The 17,583-nt window shown below is 39.9% G+C and overlaps 1 protein-coding gene across 4 annotated transcripts in view; it reads left to right on the top strand.

Moving 5' to 3' along the window:
* Positions 1–17,583, top strand: part of fbxo41 (F-box protein 41) — an 80,287-nt gene that overhangs the window by 27,562 nt on the left and 35,142 nt on the right. For all 4 annotated transcript variants that reach the window (XR_004631851.1, XR_004631852.1, XM_034687714.1 and 1 more), the window contains 2 exons: positions 8,076–8,884; positions 10,902–11,131. Coding sequence is in view for 2 of the 4 variants with exons in the window: in XM_034687714.1 (XP_034543605.1) it covers positions 8,336–8,884; positions 10,902–11,131 (779 nt within the window). In the remaining 2 variants the exon portion in view is untranslated. The remainder of the gene's footprint in view (positions 1–8,075; positions 8,885–10,901; positions 11,132–17,583) is intronic.

Raw genomic sequence — 17,583 nt, forward strand, 5'->3', positions numbered from 1 at the left:
TTTATCAGAGAGTGCGGGAGATAAATCCCACCTGACAGTGAGGATAGAGCTCCACAGCCAGCCTGATGAGGGAGCTGGGTGACATTTTTGTTTAAGTTTGTGGCTTTTATATTTAATGAATGAGTTCAAACTAGTTTGATCAGTCAGTGTTCATCTGCAGAGCTGAACTTTTAAACAGTCATGGTGTTAGTGTAGCCGGAGGGCCAACTGATGTTTATGCACTGGTGCAGAGTTTTAAGAAGTCTGTTGCAGTAGCTGCAGCAGAGAGCACAGAAGCTTCATGTGGATAAAGTGAGGATTTTGAATAATGATGTGTCATTGTGACTGGAGTTATTGTGCCTTTATCCCTCTGCTGATGTCTGCTTTTCGTTAAGTCAGACCCTTATAGACTTAGAGATCTGTGTATTTTAAATTAACTGAATTTTTGACATTCAATTTCCAATGCAAAATGTGCAGCACATAATAAGGAAGGTAGGGCTAGATAGGAGGCTGTTAACATTACATGCAAATGTCACAACCTTTGACATTGCTGCTTCTGTGTCTACCACTTATGGTTTCAGTTTATAGCAATTAGCAACTTAGAGCTGCATTATCTAGATTTTAGTACAGGATCTTGCTCCACTGGTTGATGGTGGGTCCCAGTAGCTGTTCTCCCATCAGTACCCAGTCACTATTATTATTCACTGACACTCAAGACCAGCCTGGGATGGAAACTAACATTTTTGCCTTAAAGTTGGACTATTTAGAATGCTAACAGAAAATAAAATTTTTGCCACAGTGTCAACAGGCAGAGGTGAATTGATCTTGACTCCTTTCCGCGAATGTATATGATGTGGCGTGTTTGTGATCAGATTGACCAATCAGAATCAAGTGCATCTTACAATGTCAGATGACATGTATAAAAAGGTATCATGTTGCAGGATAATTTATTGCAATGCTCGGCATATTTCAAAATGTTCAAGGTCTCAATAATGTCACACTGTAACTTGTGTTTTTGGGAAAATACCCTGAACTGAAAGGTTCTGTGCCCCCCCCATTGTTGTCTGTGTAGATCAGGGCCAGTGCCGTATGGAGGAAATAATAAATAAATGCACTTTGCCACCAGCTTTACACTTGCTAAATCAAGTGAATCACAGCTTCTTCTTTTGAAAAGTACACACACATACAAAAAGATAGAACAAATGAAAGAAAGAGAAATCAATTGAATCACAGATGTGTGCGATGTTACTGTGGACAACGGGTGGAATAAACAACACTGCGGTTTAAGCTACCAATCAAGACACGTTCATCATTGCAGGCCCTGCCCCCCAAAAGCCCCGGGGCTTTTTGAAAGTACTACCCCCTAGCAGGGGCTTTTAGGGGGGAGATTATCTACCCTGAACTAAATTTAGACCCTAGTTCCACCGGTCGAAGCGCACGTAGTCCACGGGTAAAGTCCCTAGTTCCAGGGTAAAGTTTCCTCCGAAAACGCCTATTGTTGGACAACATGGTTATTGGCCCCTTTGTGTAAATCTGCATGAATATGATTGGATATGACTAATCAGCTGATGGCACTGCAGCTGGGAGTAAACCACAAAACATGTAGCAGCTGATGCCAATCAGCTAATTCAAGCATAATTGAAGCGTGACTCTAGTGATCCTACTATGCTTCAATTTAGTACCAGTAACATCCTGGGCTAAATTATGAGTTATCAATATCGCAATATGACCTTATTGCATTACACAATAATGATAACTTGTCTCAGTTAATTAGGAATATGAATTATGCACACCTTTTAGATGGGAGACAGGGTGTATTGGTCATTCTTTTACAACTTTTTAATGAGGCAAACTGAATCTTTAGCCAGCGTGGCGCTAACCTCTGATTAAGCATTGATAATTAAGTGATGGAAAAATGCTAACACAGTGAAAAGCTGCTTTGATTTTATGCATCAAGTTTGAATCATAAGTGGCAAATGATTAAATATTGAAAAGCATAGAGCAATATTTTTCTCTTTTTGTGAATGGAGATGGATTGTGGACAGAAAAAATGCTTTAAAAGGCTTTAAGCAGAAGACTGCACTTAGAAGAGAAAGAGAGACTTAAAAGAGAGGGACCTTGGGTAGGCTGAGTCGGAGAATGATTACTCACTGGGATGGTTGAGTTGCAGTGAGGGACTTTTAAAATATTAAAGTATCTAGTAGCACAGATCTGCAAAGCCTGCAGCGTGAAACAATGTTACTGATGCTAGCCTCTGTCTCTGTCTGCAGCAGATAAAATGCTGCTGTGCTGGATACATACCTTCCACTTGAAAACTGTTAAATACTGCAGTGTACTCAACCTGTTAGACAATGATTTACATACCTGTAGTATAGGAAGGCATATATATAATCTTACACGGAGTGGGTCGAGAATGTGCATGAATGCCTTACTATTGTTCTTCCTATCAAAAATGCATCTGATTTTGTGTATGGAGTATGGAGAGAAATGTTCAAGCTTTTATCTCTAAGGGCTTATTCTGGATCACATAAAAATCATATGAAGTCAAATTATAATACTATCAGGTGTGTTTAAACCACAAAAAGTCTTTAAAAACGTCTCAAAACCATGGTTCAGTGCTTATTGTTTGTGATTAAAGCTGGGAAATAGATTTAAACTGGTATACTGCACAGGGATAGATAACAGTAAGCGTGAATCCTGTGTGGAGACATAGACCAGAGTTCCTTCAGGAAAACTAAGTCATGTACTGCTTCAGACGACATACATGCTGTATTTGAGGATCATTTCAGCGACACACCTTTAAGTAAAAAGCTCTCAACTGGAATGATGCATAACCAGCATGGAATGAATGTGAACGTTAACCTGCAAGGAGGATGGCTCCTGGCATATTAATATCATCATCTCAGGACCATTGGAATAGCATGAAACCATGCACATGAATTTCCTCCTGTACATGCAGGAGGAACAAGAAAAAGGAGACCCCTACAACTTATCACCAGTAATTGAAAGCTGTCTAATTAGCCAATAGTCGTGTCAGGATCAGTGTTGTCTGTAGTTGAGCCAAAGAATTTCAGACGTATACAGTTGCTTTGCTCTCTTGTGCTTCAATTACCTCTTTAAAAATTGTAATACTGAGACACTTCTTCTGTCAGTCTCACAAACACTACCAGCTTTCTCACACCCACACTTCTGCAGCCTCCTCTTGTCTACCTCTTGCTCTTCATCATCACCTTTCAATGTGTTTAATTATTTTATCTTTTGAGGATATCTGCTTGTAACTCCTTCCAGACTTGATGCTCCAGAAATCTCTTTCTTGGCAGTGGAAATAGATAGTGGGAATTGGCTTCCTGTGTATTTAAACACCCCCTCCACGTTAGGATACTGCTTTTGTAAACAGTTTATGACACAAAGCAGAATACTGTACATTGACTTTCACTTGTAAAGAGTATGGATGAAGGCGTGTCTTTTTTTAAATGTTGGACTGACTTTAGAGCTTTGTTTGACTGTCTGGAAGCTAACATGGGATGAACAGACAACGAAAATGAGATGAACAGACAACGAAAATGAGATTGTTAGTACTCCCGCAAAAAGCCTTTTAAAAAATAGATTTCCAGTAAAAGTCTGTACTGTACGGTTAACAGCAAGAAAACAACCAATTAAGTTGATGTTTTTAATGGTCTGCCTTGTCAGTCAAGAATGTTGCCTACAGCAGAAACAGTACTCGAATCTTTACTAATGACTGTGTTTTCCCATCAGCCCCAGACTTACATAAGTCAGAGACAAGTAAACAGAATAAATATACATCAAAAGGACCATCAGTGTACACAAGCTCATAAATAAGATACAACTAGGATCTCACATCAAGACTTGTACAGTGTTTTCTATCATTTCTAACATGTGTTGTAAGTCTTGTTATTGCTAATACTGCTCAACTGTGATATTTTGTCATAGCACCAGGTGGTTGCACCATGGCTGCACTGCTAAAGCATCTCTATTATGAAGCCAATCTGTGCATGGTTTGTATCCCAAAATAGTCCCAAACTTGAAATGTGGCATTGGGATTGTAGCAGATGTGCTTCTGATCAGTGACAAAGAAGCACAGAGAGATTCCTGTCTCTGTTTCTACAACCTCTCTCTTAAAGGACCTTGTATGCCAGTTCAGTGGTCCCATGGCTGGACAGCTGGCAGTTTAAAAGTACTGGGTGCTGTGATGATCTCTCAGAGGCTCTTAAAAATAAAACATGTGATGTGTTTTTAAGTGGGTTTCAGTCACATTTTGTGATGTCCAGGTATTAAAACCAGGACTTTTCTATTGTCATGCAAATTTGACTTGGCTGTCCATCGACAGATATGCCATCCTCCATTCCTGATTTAAAATGTACGTTATTCAATTATATGCTTTGGAGCTTGATAGACTGAACTGTTTGTCTAATTTCTATTGGCTTTTTTTCAAAGTAAAGCTTAAACTAAAGACAAATGATAAGTTAAGTCATCAAGTTTATTAGATGGTTATTAAACTAACCAAAAAACGACCACTACTTCAAAGAAACAAAAGTTTCAGTCATTTTTCAAGTGAAAATAACATGGACAAGTGACCATGTTCCAACATCTTTTAAGTAGTATTTGCTACTTCTTTTAGAAATATGAGAAGAAATACTTCTGGTTTTGGACTTTTATTTGGAAAGAACAAGAGAACAAAAGCAAGAATTCACTTCAAAGTTCTGCTTGTTTTTTCTTTTTTCCTTTTATTGATTGGCATCGCACAGACAGACAGAATAATAGAATAATCAAATAGAATAATTATCAGATTAGTTTCATTAATAGCAAGATTCTTGTGATGTCAAATCTTGTGAATTTGACATCTTATAAAGGTAGTCTTAAGAACAGTTGTATTATTACAGTTAAGTTGTCTAACCAATTAACAGTGTGCAGGATTTTAACTTTCGCTGTTTTCCTGCTGCAATCATAAGAGATGTTCCCTGTAGTTTCCTCAGATTCCTCACATGGTGAAAGCCACTCAGAATAACGTTCCTTTATACCATATCCATACACTTGCTATTTTCTAGAAAGAAAAAAAAACTGTCAGGCTGAGAAATTCAACTCCTGTTGTCATGTTGCACCACAGTTTTCCATGCTGTAATTTAAATCTGTGCTGGACTCCTGAAAACCAATATTATATCTTGCCGGTAGAAGCATTTGTAGACAGAATTGACAACAATTCTCATGGGAAATCAGAGTTAAACACCTTATGAAATACCTTTGGACAGCAGCTGATGCTAGCATTAGCTAGCTACAGACACTACATTAGCTAACATTCTTATATGCTAGTGTGTACAGTATGTTAACTGTTTATTTGTTCCAGTCTAACACTATGTTGGATAGGGATTTTTACCTTTTTTATTCTATCATATAAAACTGTCAAACAGTAGTTGCGTAAGTTTTGAAACGCTTACAAGCTAATTGTAATATTGTCTATTTCAGCTAGATGCTAATAACTCAGAGGAACTCTCCCAGCACTTTGGCCGTCTGCGACTCTTACATGTTACACTCATGCCCACTTTTCAATAATCACATTAAGGCAGTCCTCTTGGATCTTTCAGCCAAGCTCTACTGGCAGGATGTGACATGTGACAACCAAACAGCCTCACTTCCTTCCATTTCCAGCCCGCTTAAATACCTCCCTCAGTAATTTTAAGCAGATGGGAGCGCCTGCTGTCTGCAGTGTAGTGACTGCGTTTGTGAGATTCTCCTTCTTTAATAAGTGGGCACGGTTTGCCAGATCACTCCCTGTTCCCAGCTTCCCAGACGCCTAATAACAGTCTCAGTGACTTGTGGGGATTTCCAGTGTAAAGGAGCTCTCTGTGAGGACCGGTTTGCATCTGTGATCTGGATTATAGCCCCACATGTCTGTGCCTACTGCTTCTCTCATTAATGGCTGCTGGAGAGAGCTCTGAGAGAGGGTCTGGATTGGTTTGAGCTTCAGTCATGGAACTGGTGTCTGGTACCACCTGTCCATGTCCAAAAATGTCCATTTTGAGATACAGACTGTGACTGCTGTACTTCATGGGCTGTACTTCATGGGCTGTACTTCATGGGCTGTACTTCACTTTGATATGTAGCTCACTCCAGGTTCATGGGATTTAAAAATAACTCTGCATAATAAGTCATGTTCACCTGATTTGATTATTATTGTTATATTTCCATTAAAAAAAGCTGAGCACATGATATGACAAAGTCTTTAATAGAATTATAGAGAAATAACATATCATTCAACTGCAGCCTATGGAATCAACTCTCATCTAAAAACAAAATAACCTTCTCTCAATGCGGGATTGAATAATAGAAAGAGTTCGGTATAGAAAGAATCCAGTATAGGGGGATTGAGACCTTTTTTTAGTAAACCAATATTTGCTGCTGAGCTCTAATTAGGTTTTATCTGCTATCACTTGGGATCTTGAGCACAGAAATACCCTGCTGGACCTCAGGGTCCTTTTACTCATGGTTGGATGGGAACAATGTTGACATAAAGACCTAACAGTCCAGCTCATCATAACACAGTGTGAATACATCACTCATGTTTTCAAAGTTAAGAGAACACAATATATTTTTCAACCTGTTTCTGAGACTGACCTGAAGATCTTTCAAATATTTCAGTTCAGTGAAATATCAGAGAGTTGCCTTTTAATTAGAAGACCTGAAGCTTGGGAATCAGCGGAGGCTGTCCTGCTTAATATTTATTTCACCAGCGGCATCAAGTGCTGGTAATTGGATAAACACTGTCAAGCAATGTTCTTGCAGCAGCTTGACTCATCTCAGCATCAAAGTAGCAGATGAAAAATGATCAAATTAAAAACTGATTACAAACAGTTTGAAAAGTATTTATGTCAGACTGAAGTTCTGTGTAATCAAGGCTCACTGTTGTCCTCAAATTTGTCCCTGAAAAGAAAGTCGAGGAGCATGCTTTGTTTGTCCCTTTTGATTTTTTTGTGTTTCATAGTCTCATCTCTCTTTAACTCTCTACTTTGGTACCACTATGCAGTTATAAACAAGGCTTTAAAGTCCATGCAAAGGCAAACTCAGGATGAGAAGAACAAAACTCTGATAACAAATTGTAGATCTCCTTGTGAAGGACTGAAAGTATCGTCCGGCTGACCTCGTGTAGGCCTCAGACTGGAAGATAATGTGAGGCACTCTCACTAATGGAGCCATTTTCTTTCCCCCACACTTCCTCTGGAGTGAATGACTGAAGGAGGTTGCTTTGAACCCTCTTTAAAAAATATAGGTTTCCTGTTTCTTGACCACTAAACTAACAGATCAATATTCCTTCTTCAATTGTGTCGGACACAAGTGGCTGCCATGTTAGCAGAGTCCAGTCAGGTAAACCAGTCAGGACCTCAAGAGAGAAAGTCTCTTCCCTCTCAGTGCAATAGCCAAAACACAAAAACAAATAAAAACATGAAATGTATGATATCTAGCAGAAGAATTCTCTTTACTTTTCAGTGATAGATGTAAAGAAAAATGCATGAAGATTGCTTATTATTGCTTTCACTCGCTGATAGTTTCATTTTTGCCACTTTTTGTGCTTAGATTTAAAAATAAAGATAAACCTGAGTAACCTGTAAGGTGTTATTTATTTCTCTCTTGTGATTTTGAATCGTTTTTTTAAACTGGCTCCTCACAAAATGACCTGTGCATCTGCTGCTTTGCTCAGGTTCATACTTGTTGATAGGTAGTCGCTGATATTTTGCTGCTGATTGTTTCGTTAATTTTTTTAAATTAAAATTTTCATGTAACCCGGCTGGCTGTGAAACTAAATTGCCCTTCGAGGATAGATAAAGTTGTCTGAATGTGAAGCAAAAGGTTTCAACAGTTATGAAGAAATCTATAAAAATGAAAATAACAGTGCTTAACTGTTAGGCTGTGTTTCCTAGGAATGCTAGATGAATATGTAGGAACAGAAACCAGAGCACACGCATTTTCCTCAGTATGGTGTAAGCAGTTTGTTTATCATCAACTTTCTGTTTGAACTTCATTAAATTAAATGTAATTGGTTTATATGATAATAAAATTGACAGTGTTTTCTGCTCTGTTTCCAGGACCTCAGGCAGGGGAACTATGAGGGATGAAGTGAAACGACCAGATGAATGTTGACACCATGTCAAGCCATGTGACTGAGCTGGGCCCCGCCATTGCACATGGGAACTCTCTTCTTCCTCCCTCTGATTTGCCGTAGTTGCCCTATTGTTGCGTTTTCACCATGAGAGGCTCTGTCAGGTGCTCGACCTCTGTGCCCTCATACTGGCACCGCTGTTGTGCCGCGTGAGCGCCCACCCTCCTCCGGCAGTTACCGCGAGGAATGGCCTCTCTGGACCTGCCATACCGCTGTCCTCGCTGCGGGGAGCACAAGCGCTTCCGAAGCCTGTCGTCCTTGCGTGCCCATCTGGAGTACAACCACACGTACGAGACCCTCTACGTCCTCTCCAAGTCCAACAGTGTGTGTGACGCTGCTGCTTTGCTGCCCCTTGTGGCCGAGGGAGCCCTCCTCGCCCCCGCCAATAACAACGACCCATTTGAGCCGCTGCGGCCTTCAGCTTTAAAGGAGCGGCACTTTCCCTGCCGTGAGCTTCCTTGTGCCGACGACCTGAGTCTGACCCCAGCTAACTCCAACACTGCAGCCAGGTACATTCCCAATGTGGAGTTTCCCCTGGGGGAGATTTTTATGAAGAAAGCCATGACATCCACAGACCCTGGTCCCCATGGAAACCCCAGCACGGCTGTAGCGGTGGCAGCTAATGTAGCGGCCAGTGCTGTGGAGGCGGCGTATGAGGAAGGCTTGGCCAGACTGAAGGCTCGAGCTTTTGAGCGGCTGGAGTTGGATGAAAGGCTGGAGAAGCTGTCTGAAGAGGTACATGGCATAACTCAATCGACAGATGGCTAAATAAAGACAATAAGCTTAACTGACATCAACAGACTTTAACTTAAAGCTTTCATGTGCCAGAGCTGGACGCAATTTTTATATAGCCACTTGGTATATTGTTCTAAATGTACAGGGTAGTGGAACAAGGAAGGTTTGAAACGGAAACAGAATTTTTTTTAAAGATTATTTTCTTGACGTTTTAGCCTTTATTTGATAAAACATCTGAAGAGAGACAGAAAAAGTGTCCATTTGGGGATTATGTGCTGCAAATAGTAACAGGAAAGGGACTTCAACCAATGCACAGTGTTACGAGAACTGTAACATGGGGCATCTCCTCTCCCAACTGAACTACACCAGCAGCCCACTGATTGTAATTCTTGATCCAAGGTCATATTGAATCAATGGGATAAGAGCAATGCATACGTCTATACAAATATTATACAAACAATAAAAAGGTCTTGGTTTGAAAGATACTATAATCACAAGAAAGTACCAGGCTTTGGGGTAATAAGGAGATGCAAAAAAAATCCAAATCCACCAGAGAGAACTTTTTCATAACAAAGGATGAAGGATAAATTATTCATGCCATTTGGTTTTGAATGAACTAACTATCTCCCATGAAGTTCTGGGGATTATATTCAAAGTTATTGCAAGCCTCGTAAAGGACAAGATGTTGCTTCATTTCTGTTTTGCTGAAGTGTAATTTGAGCGCTGTTGAGCAGCAGTGAGCTCAGTACTACCTCTAATTGGTGGTAATTGTATTGCAACACAGTGTATTATCCAATACAATGATAGACCTTGTTGCAACATACTTAGGTTCTGATCACATGTGATAAAAACTTTAGAAATCAACTGCAATCCTGCAGATTTTCCCATTTTCCATATTCTAAATACCATACGTTTGATAACATGGTACTTAATACAGCACTAACCTTACACTTTGCATCTTGCTCCAGGTTACTGGTTGGATTTTTGCTGGAAGCTTATCCTAAAAGAGGAAAGATACTCAGTGCCCCTCAGATCTCAAACCACCAGCAGCATTCCTCCTGACTTTCTCAGTCTGCTTTTAGAAACCTTGAAATTAGCAGCAGTGAGAAAACTAATGAGCCTGTCACAGGCATGAAGTGCCTGGATCACTTCTACATTCTTATCAGTTACCAGTGGAAACCAAAGGACTGCTAAACTTAGTGAAACATGCTAGAAGCTTAGCAGCAGTGAAATTGTAATCAGGAAGTTTGTCACTGGTCACAGTGACTAGATATTGAATAACATTAATCAAGGTATGTAGAAATTAAGACATGTATCTCATTGTAAAACTTTTAAGTTTTACATTTAGTTATTTTCTATTGGAGAAGACCATAAATGTTGCATTTTACACAATTAAAAACATCTGGCAAAAAAGTAACATTAAAGTTTGGCTTTTTTTCAGACTTTATTTGTAGGTATATAAGATAAGATTGTTCAAGCAATACTGTAAATTTTAATAAATTATCTAGAAATTCACTTAATTTTCATGATATTTTCATTGAAGCATTAAGCTCAATTTTATTTATCACCAGTTTTAGTCAAAAACCCCAATTTAAAATTACTGCTCACATTTCAATTCATGAAAAAAACATCCAGTGATAGTATATGTAACTAACAGTTGCATAATGAGGCTTTTCACATTTTTCATTTATACTAATGCATCAAAATAGCGAATGTTCCATTTACAAGTGAGAAGTCATAATATGGGGTTTTCAAGAAGACTTTGTTTGTCACTGTCGTTCAAAATGCATATCAGTTTTACAAAAATGGTTCATGCATGCATGATATTTCAATGATCCAAAGCAGTTTTGCTATATTAAGAATCATCTGTTAGGTTAGGGTTGAAACACCTAAAAATAAATGCCTATTCTGGTATTATCAGCCTACTAGATGGCTCATTTGCGGAGCTGGTCACATTTCATGTAATGTGTTGATTATGGTGGGACATTGGGCAGATGACTTTCCTCTCGTCCTGTAGGTGGAGCAGAAAATAGCGGCCCGTGTAGGTCGTCTTCAGGCAGAGCTGGAGAGGAAGAGCTCCGAGCTGGAGCGAGCCAAGCTAGAGAGCGAGCGGCTGAGCCAGGAGAAACAGGACCTGGAAGACAAGGCCTCGGAGCTCTCCCGTCAGGTGGACGTCTCTGTGGAAATGTTAGCCAACCTGAAACAGGACCTGGTGAACAAGGAGGAGGAGCTCACTCACAAACAACAGTAAGTGATTTAATTTCTGACTTGGTGTGGGCTTAGAGCTGCTGCTGCTGGCCTGTTGGTGTGATTTTCTTCTACATGTATGAAGCAAGACGTATATTTGATCAGAGATTAAACGCTCATTAGTTGCTCCATTTCTAGATAAGAGATATTGAACTTAACAAATCAATCAACCACTTGATGCTGAGATATTAGTGAAATGTCATATTTCTTTTGTCTTACTTATTGGAGGATTGAATATGTTTGGGTTTTAAACCATCTATCAGACAAAACCAGCAAATTTAAGGCTAGACAAGACAGTACAGACTAGTGTGGATGTAGCCACAATTACTTCACCCATTGGTTTGCTAACTGCCTTTTTGGCATTTTGGCTGCTGCAATGTTTGTTCCTGGAGTCTTAAGTGATCATGTTTGAACTCATCTGAAAGTATTGTCCATCATATAACAAGAAACAAACACCAAAGGGACCACGATCTAGAATGTGCCAACTACTTACTCTAATTAAAAGTTATTTAAAGCTACTTGAAAATTCACTCATACAGGTGCCATTAATGATATTTAAGCTATAGAATCCAAAAATGTGTTTTGTTCCATAATGTTAACATGCTAAATTCATTTTAATATGGGACCTACAGTAATGGGAATTGACTCACTTTTAATGCCAGCCTCAAGTGGACACTCGAAGAACTGCAGTTATTTTCTTTAAAGATCATTATTGGGGCATTTTGCCTTTATTTTGAAAGAAAAACTTGAAAGAGACAGGAAATGTCAGAAGAAAGAGGGAGGAGTGACATTCAACAAGTCATACCAAGACTGGGAATCGATCTTACGATCAGTGCGATAAGTACTGTAACCTCTGTAAATGGGGCGCCTGTTTTTTTCTATACATTTATTTTTCTCAGACACAGACACAACCTCTTTTCTCAGAGGTTGCTGCATGTTTGGGTCTTAAATTTTCATCATATGTCCTAAAGAACAAAAGTGAAAATTCACTCTGCTTTATACACTAGTGGTTTGATGAATGTGTCACCTATCTGTTGTTCTTTTTTTCACAAAGGTAGTAGTCCCTCCACATGGCCTGTGATTAAATAAAAGCAGGAGAGAAGTTAGAACCCGAACACCCTTGAATACCAATATTCCCTCGACCCCAATACAGACAGCTCTTATATATTCTTCACGCTTCCTTCTATAAAACACATTGTCGTGCATACAAACACTCACACACACTTTTCTCCTTCACCTCTGACTCTCAGTTGATAGAGTAATTCTCTGTCACGTCCTCCCACCAGATGTGGTCAGCATCTGTCCCACTGCTGTCTCTATATACCTATACCCTGCAGCGTCGGTTAGCCGCTCAGGCTGAATGGAGAGTACGACAGGAACAGCTGGGTCTGCAGCTGAGATGTCTAGTTACTCCCTCCACCCGTCTCTTTCTCTGGCCAGTCCCCTCCATAAAGCTGCCACGCTGCTTCATGAGATTGTTAAAAGTGCGGCTGCTGTAAAGAGAGGGAGTACTTGGATGTAAATCACAGCGTGGGGATGCAAGTTATTGTTGGCTCTGAATCTGATGAACATGATTTGCAGTTCTCCCACAGCACGGCGCGACATGTGAGCAAAATAGAGTTTATAGTAGAAGTGAATCTCAGAGAAATGTGTTGTGTGTGCTCAACATATATGCTATTTTGATATGAGAGGCTAGAAGAAATGCAAACATGTAGAAATGGATGGAAATAACATTTCTTCTCTGTACTCTTTCAATGATTGGATTTAGTTCTTAGCTTTATCACTGCTGTTGCCATTTGAAAAATTCAGTTATTGTCCACTTTTAGAAATTAGGCTGTGGTGCTTTTATGGCCCCTGCATGCACAAACAGGCTCTTGCGGTCGGTTTGTCAGTCAAGGCTCATATTAAAGTCATCTGGTATCTGTATTGTGTTTTTATCTGACAGGACAGGCAGCCTCTCTATCTCCTCTCTGGTTTTTATCACTTCCCCTCAGTTTCTTTATCAGCCTGAGTGTCAGCAGGTCAGAGACAGAAAGACATTCAGCCTCTATCTAATCACTGACACACAACAGCACATATCACAGCATTGTATGTGTGTTTGTTTGTATGTGACTGTGGATGTGCTCTCCACTGATTCTTTGAGAAGTAGGTCCAACCTATATCCTATCCTGTAACCTATGTTACAGCTTCTGAGTAGTAGAAGCAAGGCCTTTATATGTGTGTCATGTACAGCTGAATATATAACATTTATTATCACTTTCTGTTAAGCCGCTCAAGTATTTCTTATTCATCAGGGACCAATGCTTCTTGGATCAGAAAGATACTCCTTGGGTACCAAGTATTAAATGTTGTTGGCTCCCTGTGTCCTACACTGAAACCTTCCACCTGTGACACAGTATAGTATCACAACTACACTTACATCAGGAGAGTCAAGTGAATGAATTAAATAGTTACTTTACATAGACAATGTAATGATGAATTATTGTCAGAGAGTCCTTGGCAATTGAATTCTATGTTGAGATGTACGGGGATAGCATGATGTCTATCCTAGAGTTGTCACAATACCATCATTTTTAAAACTTTAATATGACACTAGTAAAAATCAAACCATATATGTACGTTACAGGAGTGTTAAAGTCCCACAATGAACTGGCATTTTAGAGTGGATGGAAGTGGAAGGCTATTCTGAACAAGGGTGTTAGTTTACCTCGGCATTCTTGGTTTTGTTCTGGTGTATATAGACAGTCCACGTTTTCATCCTTGCAGCTTAGCATACATCGTCTCCCTCATAATCCCACAGTGCACAGTGTATTGCAATGCTCCTGTAAATTTCAACAACTGTGAATGTATACTCTGTGGGTCATCAGGTTTAGCAATCTCTTTGTGCCTTAAACATCACACAACTATTATTTTTTCTTATTCCACTGCTAGACTGAGATAGCTTAACTTGTAATAGAAGCTGTCTTATCTAATCTTGTGAAAGAATGACACAAACAGTGTTTCATAGCATTGAATAAGAAGAAGACAAGTGTTCTTTTCTTCTTTTTAGTCCAGCCCCTCTTCTCTAAAGGTCACAGTGTCTGTGCTTGTGTTATCCAAACCTGGCAGCGTCAGACTGGGAAGGTCATTCTCTTAAACTCCTGTTTGCCTCCTAGTTGTGCCAGCAGCCCAGTCTCTCCTTCTTTCTCTCCCTCCGTCTGTCTCTCTATGGAGAAGCTGGCAGTCAAACAAAAAGCTCATTCAGACTCTAAAATGCAGAGTCTGAGGTGGAAAAAGAGCATCACAGTCGGTGAATGTTCAGCAGGGTTGATGACTAAGCAGTAGTTAGCAGACACAGAGCAGCTTATTGGCTCAATCATGTCTGCCTAATTCACCCAGATGACTGTTTTTGTAAAACCGTTGAAGCTCAGAAGGGACTTTGGGGGATCTGTGAAACTCCTTTAAGGAGGTGTGCATCATGTTTGCACATCTATGGTGGCAAGTGCTAAAACATGTGAGTCACCTCCCTCTGAGTTGCTATGCAACAGAGGAAACTCCTACGATCGGCTTTTGCTGCGAGCATCAATATGCAAAAAAATGTGACACAACATAATAATTTATTCAGCTTACAGGAGCACAGTAAACACTTATGAAGAGCATGCAAAATGCCTCAGGTACAGTGAGTCTGTAGAATAATGTCAGCATGCAGTTTAGTTTGCAGTAAAATTCATTCACAAACAACAATACTCACAGAAATCACACTGCCTGCTCAGTGACAATCACAGAAAGCATACTGATAAACATCACTCTACACTGAGGCATCTACACTGAATGAATAACAGAGTCCCTGGAGCGTGGCTGTTAAGTGGTTCAGTGGCAGCTGGAAGAAACGTGAGCAGCTGTAATCAGCAGAAACTGCAGCCTGAGGAGGAATGAGAAATGGTGGGGCGGTTATCTCCATCATTTCAGCGTGCTACAGATTCTCTCACATTAGGAAAACAGCCTCATTTTGGGTCTGTCACGGAAATACTTCCAATGTTGTCTGAATCTTTCCAGCTATTATGGATGTCTAGAAGATTTATACAGCAAGGTTCATTTAGTCGCAATCACATTATCACAATTACTAATAGGCCAATTGTCTTATTATTGTTCCAGTAGCTTCTTTTGATGAGCTCTCTAATTAACTTTGATCTTGTCTGCAACATTTAATACAGCACAGTTTGTGATCTGTTTAAATGATAGCTGGCCTCACTGAGTCCTCCCGCAGCAGGACATTATACTGTCCTGTGCTCCAGTGGCTGCCAGATTATCAGCTGCTTCTTTTAGTACTTAATTGTGTCTTATCTCGAGGGAAATGTTTGTGTGACAAGTACAGGAGGATGATACAGTGTCATTTGCACCTATGCAATCTTTGCAATCAAGTACTCCAGCCTTGACACAAATATGAGGTGAAACCATCAACCTATTTAAGGATTTTGTCCATGTTAAGGGGCATATGCTGGATTTTGGTGTCAAAATTGAACACTGTCTTTAAAGCCTCGTTCTTAGAAAGAAGAAACGTTTTATAGTTTAATCTCTGTTTTTTGACAACTTTAATGTATCAGTTGATTTGAAACACACAATACAAGACATACAAGGCAATGAAATCTTGAGTATTGACATTCAAGCCAACAAGTATTTGCGGCATCATTTGACATGTATTGTTACATGCAAAGCAGAATCATGGACAAAGGCTCCCTCCATAACCAAGTAGAAATATTTATCCTTATTTGTTGGAGTTTGATTTTCTTTCTTTGCAAAATTTTGATGATTTGTTTATGAATGACACCAGTTTTCTCGCACTTGGTGGCTAAATGATCAAATTAGGACATGCCCCTTTGTAAATGCATTTAAAAAGCTAGTGTTGGATAGCTAATGTCCCTCTGAAGCAGCAACTTCTAGCGTCTTGTGCTATGCAGAAATGCAGTCAACTGCAGTTCCCCTAGTGTCCACCTGAGGCTGACTCCAAAAGCCAAGGAACCTCCATTAGGTCCCATATTAAAAATGCTCATTTCAACAGATGTATAAGTGTGTACAGCCTGGTACAAACATCAGCTGTGGTCTGAAGAGCTCATTTTCTTGGGTGATTTTTATGCCTCATTCATTTTGATTTAACGTAGTGTTATACATATTTATGGATAATTAGGGATGTAGCTTGTTGGACCAGCTGTTTGCCAGGTGGTAAGGCTATGATCTCAGCTCCATCTCTTTGCTGGATTCTTAGATTAGCTTGAAGTTAGGTGGAGTCAGAATTTCCAGTATGACCACTGCCATGTTTGGCTTCCTGAAACTTCTTCAGAAAACTAAGAGTAATGTCACTGAGACTACACCCATGTCACACACAGTCTATGGTCACTATAGTTGAACCACTGATGAAGGCCTACCAAGAACTAAAGTGTTTGTTTTTTATCCAGCCTATATAAATTACAAACTGACTTCAACCTGGTCTTCTATTGCACACATTTTCAGCATACAATTTTGCTTTGGAACATTTTTATGCTTATTTTTGGGGGATTTTATGACATTTCACAGACATTCAGTTCTAAAACATTAACAGAGGAAGCAACCAGTGTGTTGATAGATCTTTTGAATAACTGTTGGATGTGGCCTCCGTTTTTGTTGAAATTCAGTTAAAAGGGGAATAATCACGGTAATTTTGTAGCAACACATTTTGGCATCGCTGTGTGGTTAACCATTACAATGTAATTAAGATTTTACCCCCGTCATTTATCGCTCAAACAGGAGACGCACTAAATGTTGCAGTGTTGCAGTTGTTATCAGATTCTGCAGGTGGTCATGATCTGAAAAGGGAGGAGAGCATTGCAGAGAAATGTCCTGTGAGGCTTTCATATCATATTCAGCACACACACATACACACACAGTTGCTGCAGTAGGCCTGCACACAAAGGCTTGATTTATTCCTATAAGCAGCTATGATAAAGAAAGAGTTCCCTGTGCAGTGTCAGAAAGCTGACGGCTTTAAACGCACCACAGAACACAGAGGATTCTCTCTATTTGCAGTCACTGTCTCTGCCTTCAAAAATACAAGGGCGTTTTTCAATGAGCAGCTGGTTTGAATGCAGAGTGAAGCTGTTAGGGCTCAGCTAACTTGCCTCATTAATGGCACGACTGAGAGAGAAAGAGAGGGGGCGGGTAGTGTTAGGGTGGTGGGACATCTGAAGACTTTCTAATGAAAAGAAATCCGAATAAAAACGTGATCTGAGGACATTTAAGAACTGGAGAGCCCGGACTTGAAAATGAAGTGAGTGAGTGAGTTTGACACCTGCCATAAAGATAGATGTAATCAGGCCTCTGTCTTTGAGTATTAATGTTAAAGTGCTGCGTGACAGAGAAAGTCGAGGCACAGGGCAGTAGAGGATCATCAGGCCAACCACTGCTAGTGCTAGCAGATGGTTTGGATGACAGCTAGACAT

The sequence above is a fragment of the Notolabrus celidotus genome, chromosome 7 (assembly GCF_009762535.1).
Source record: "Notolabrus celidotus isolate fNotCel1 chromosome 7, fNotCel1.pri, whole genome shotgun sequence".
Classification (NCBI taxonomy): domain Eukaryota; kingdom Metazoa; phylum Chordata; class Actinopteri; order Labriformes; family Labridae; genus Notolabrus; species Notolabrus celidotus.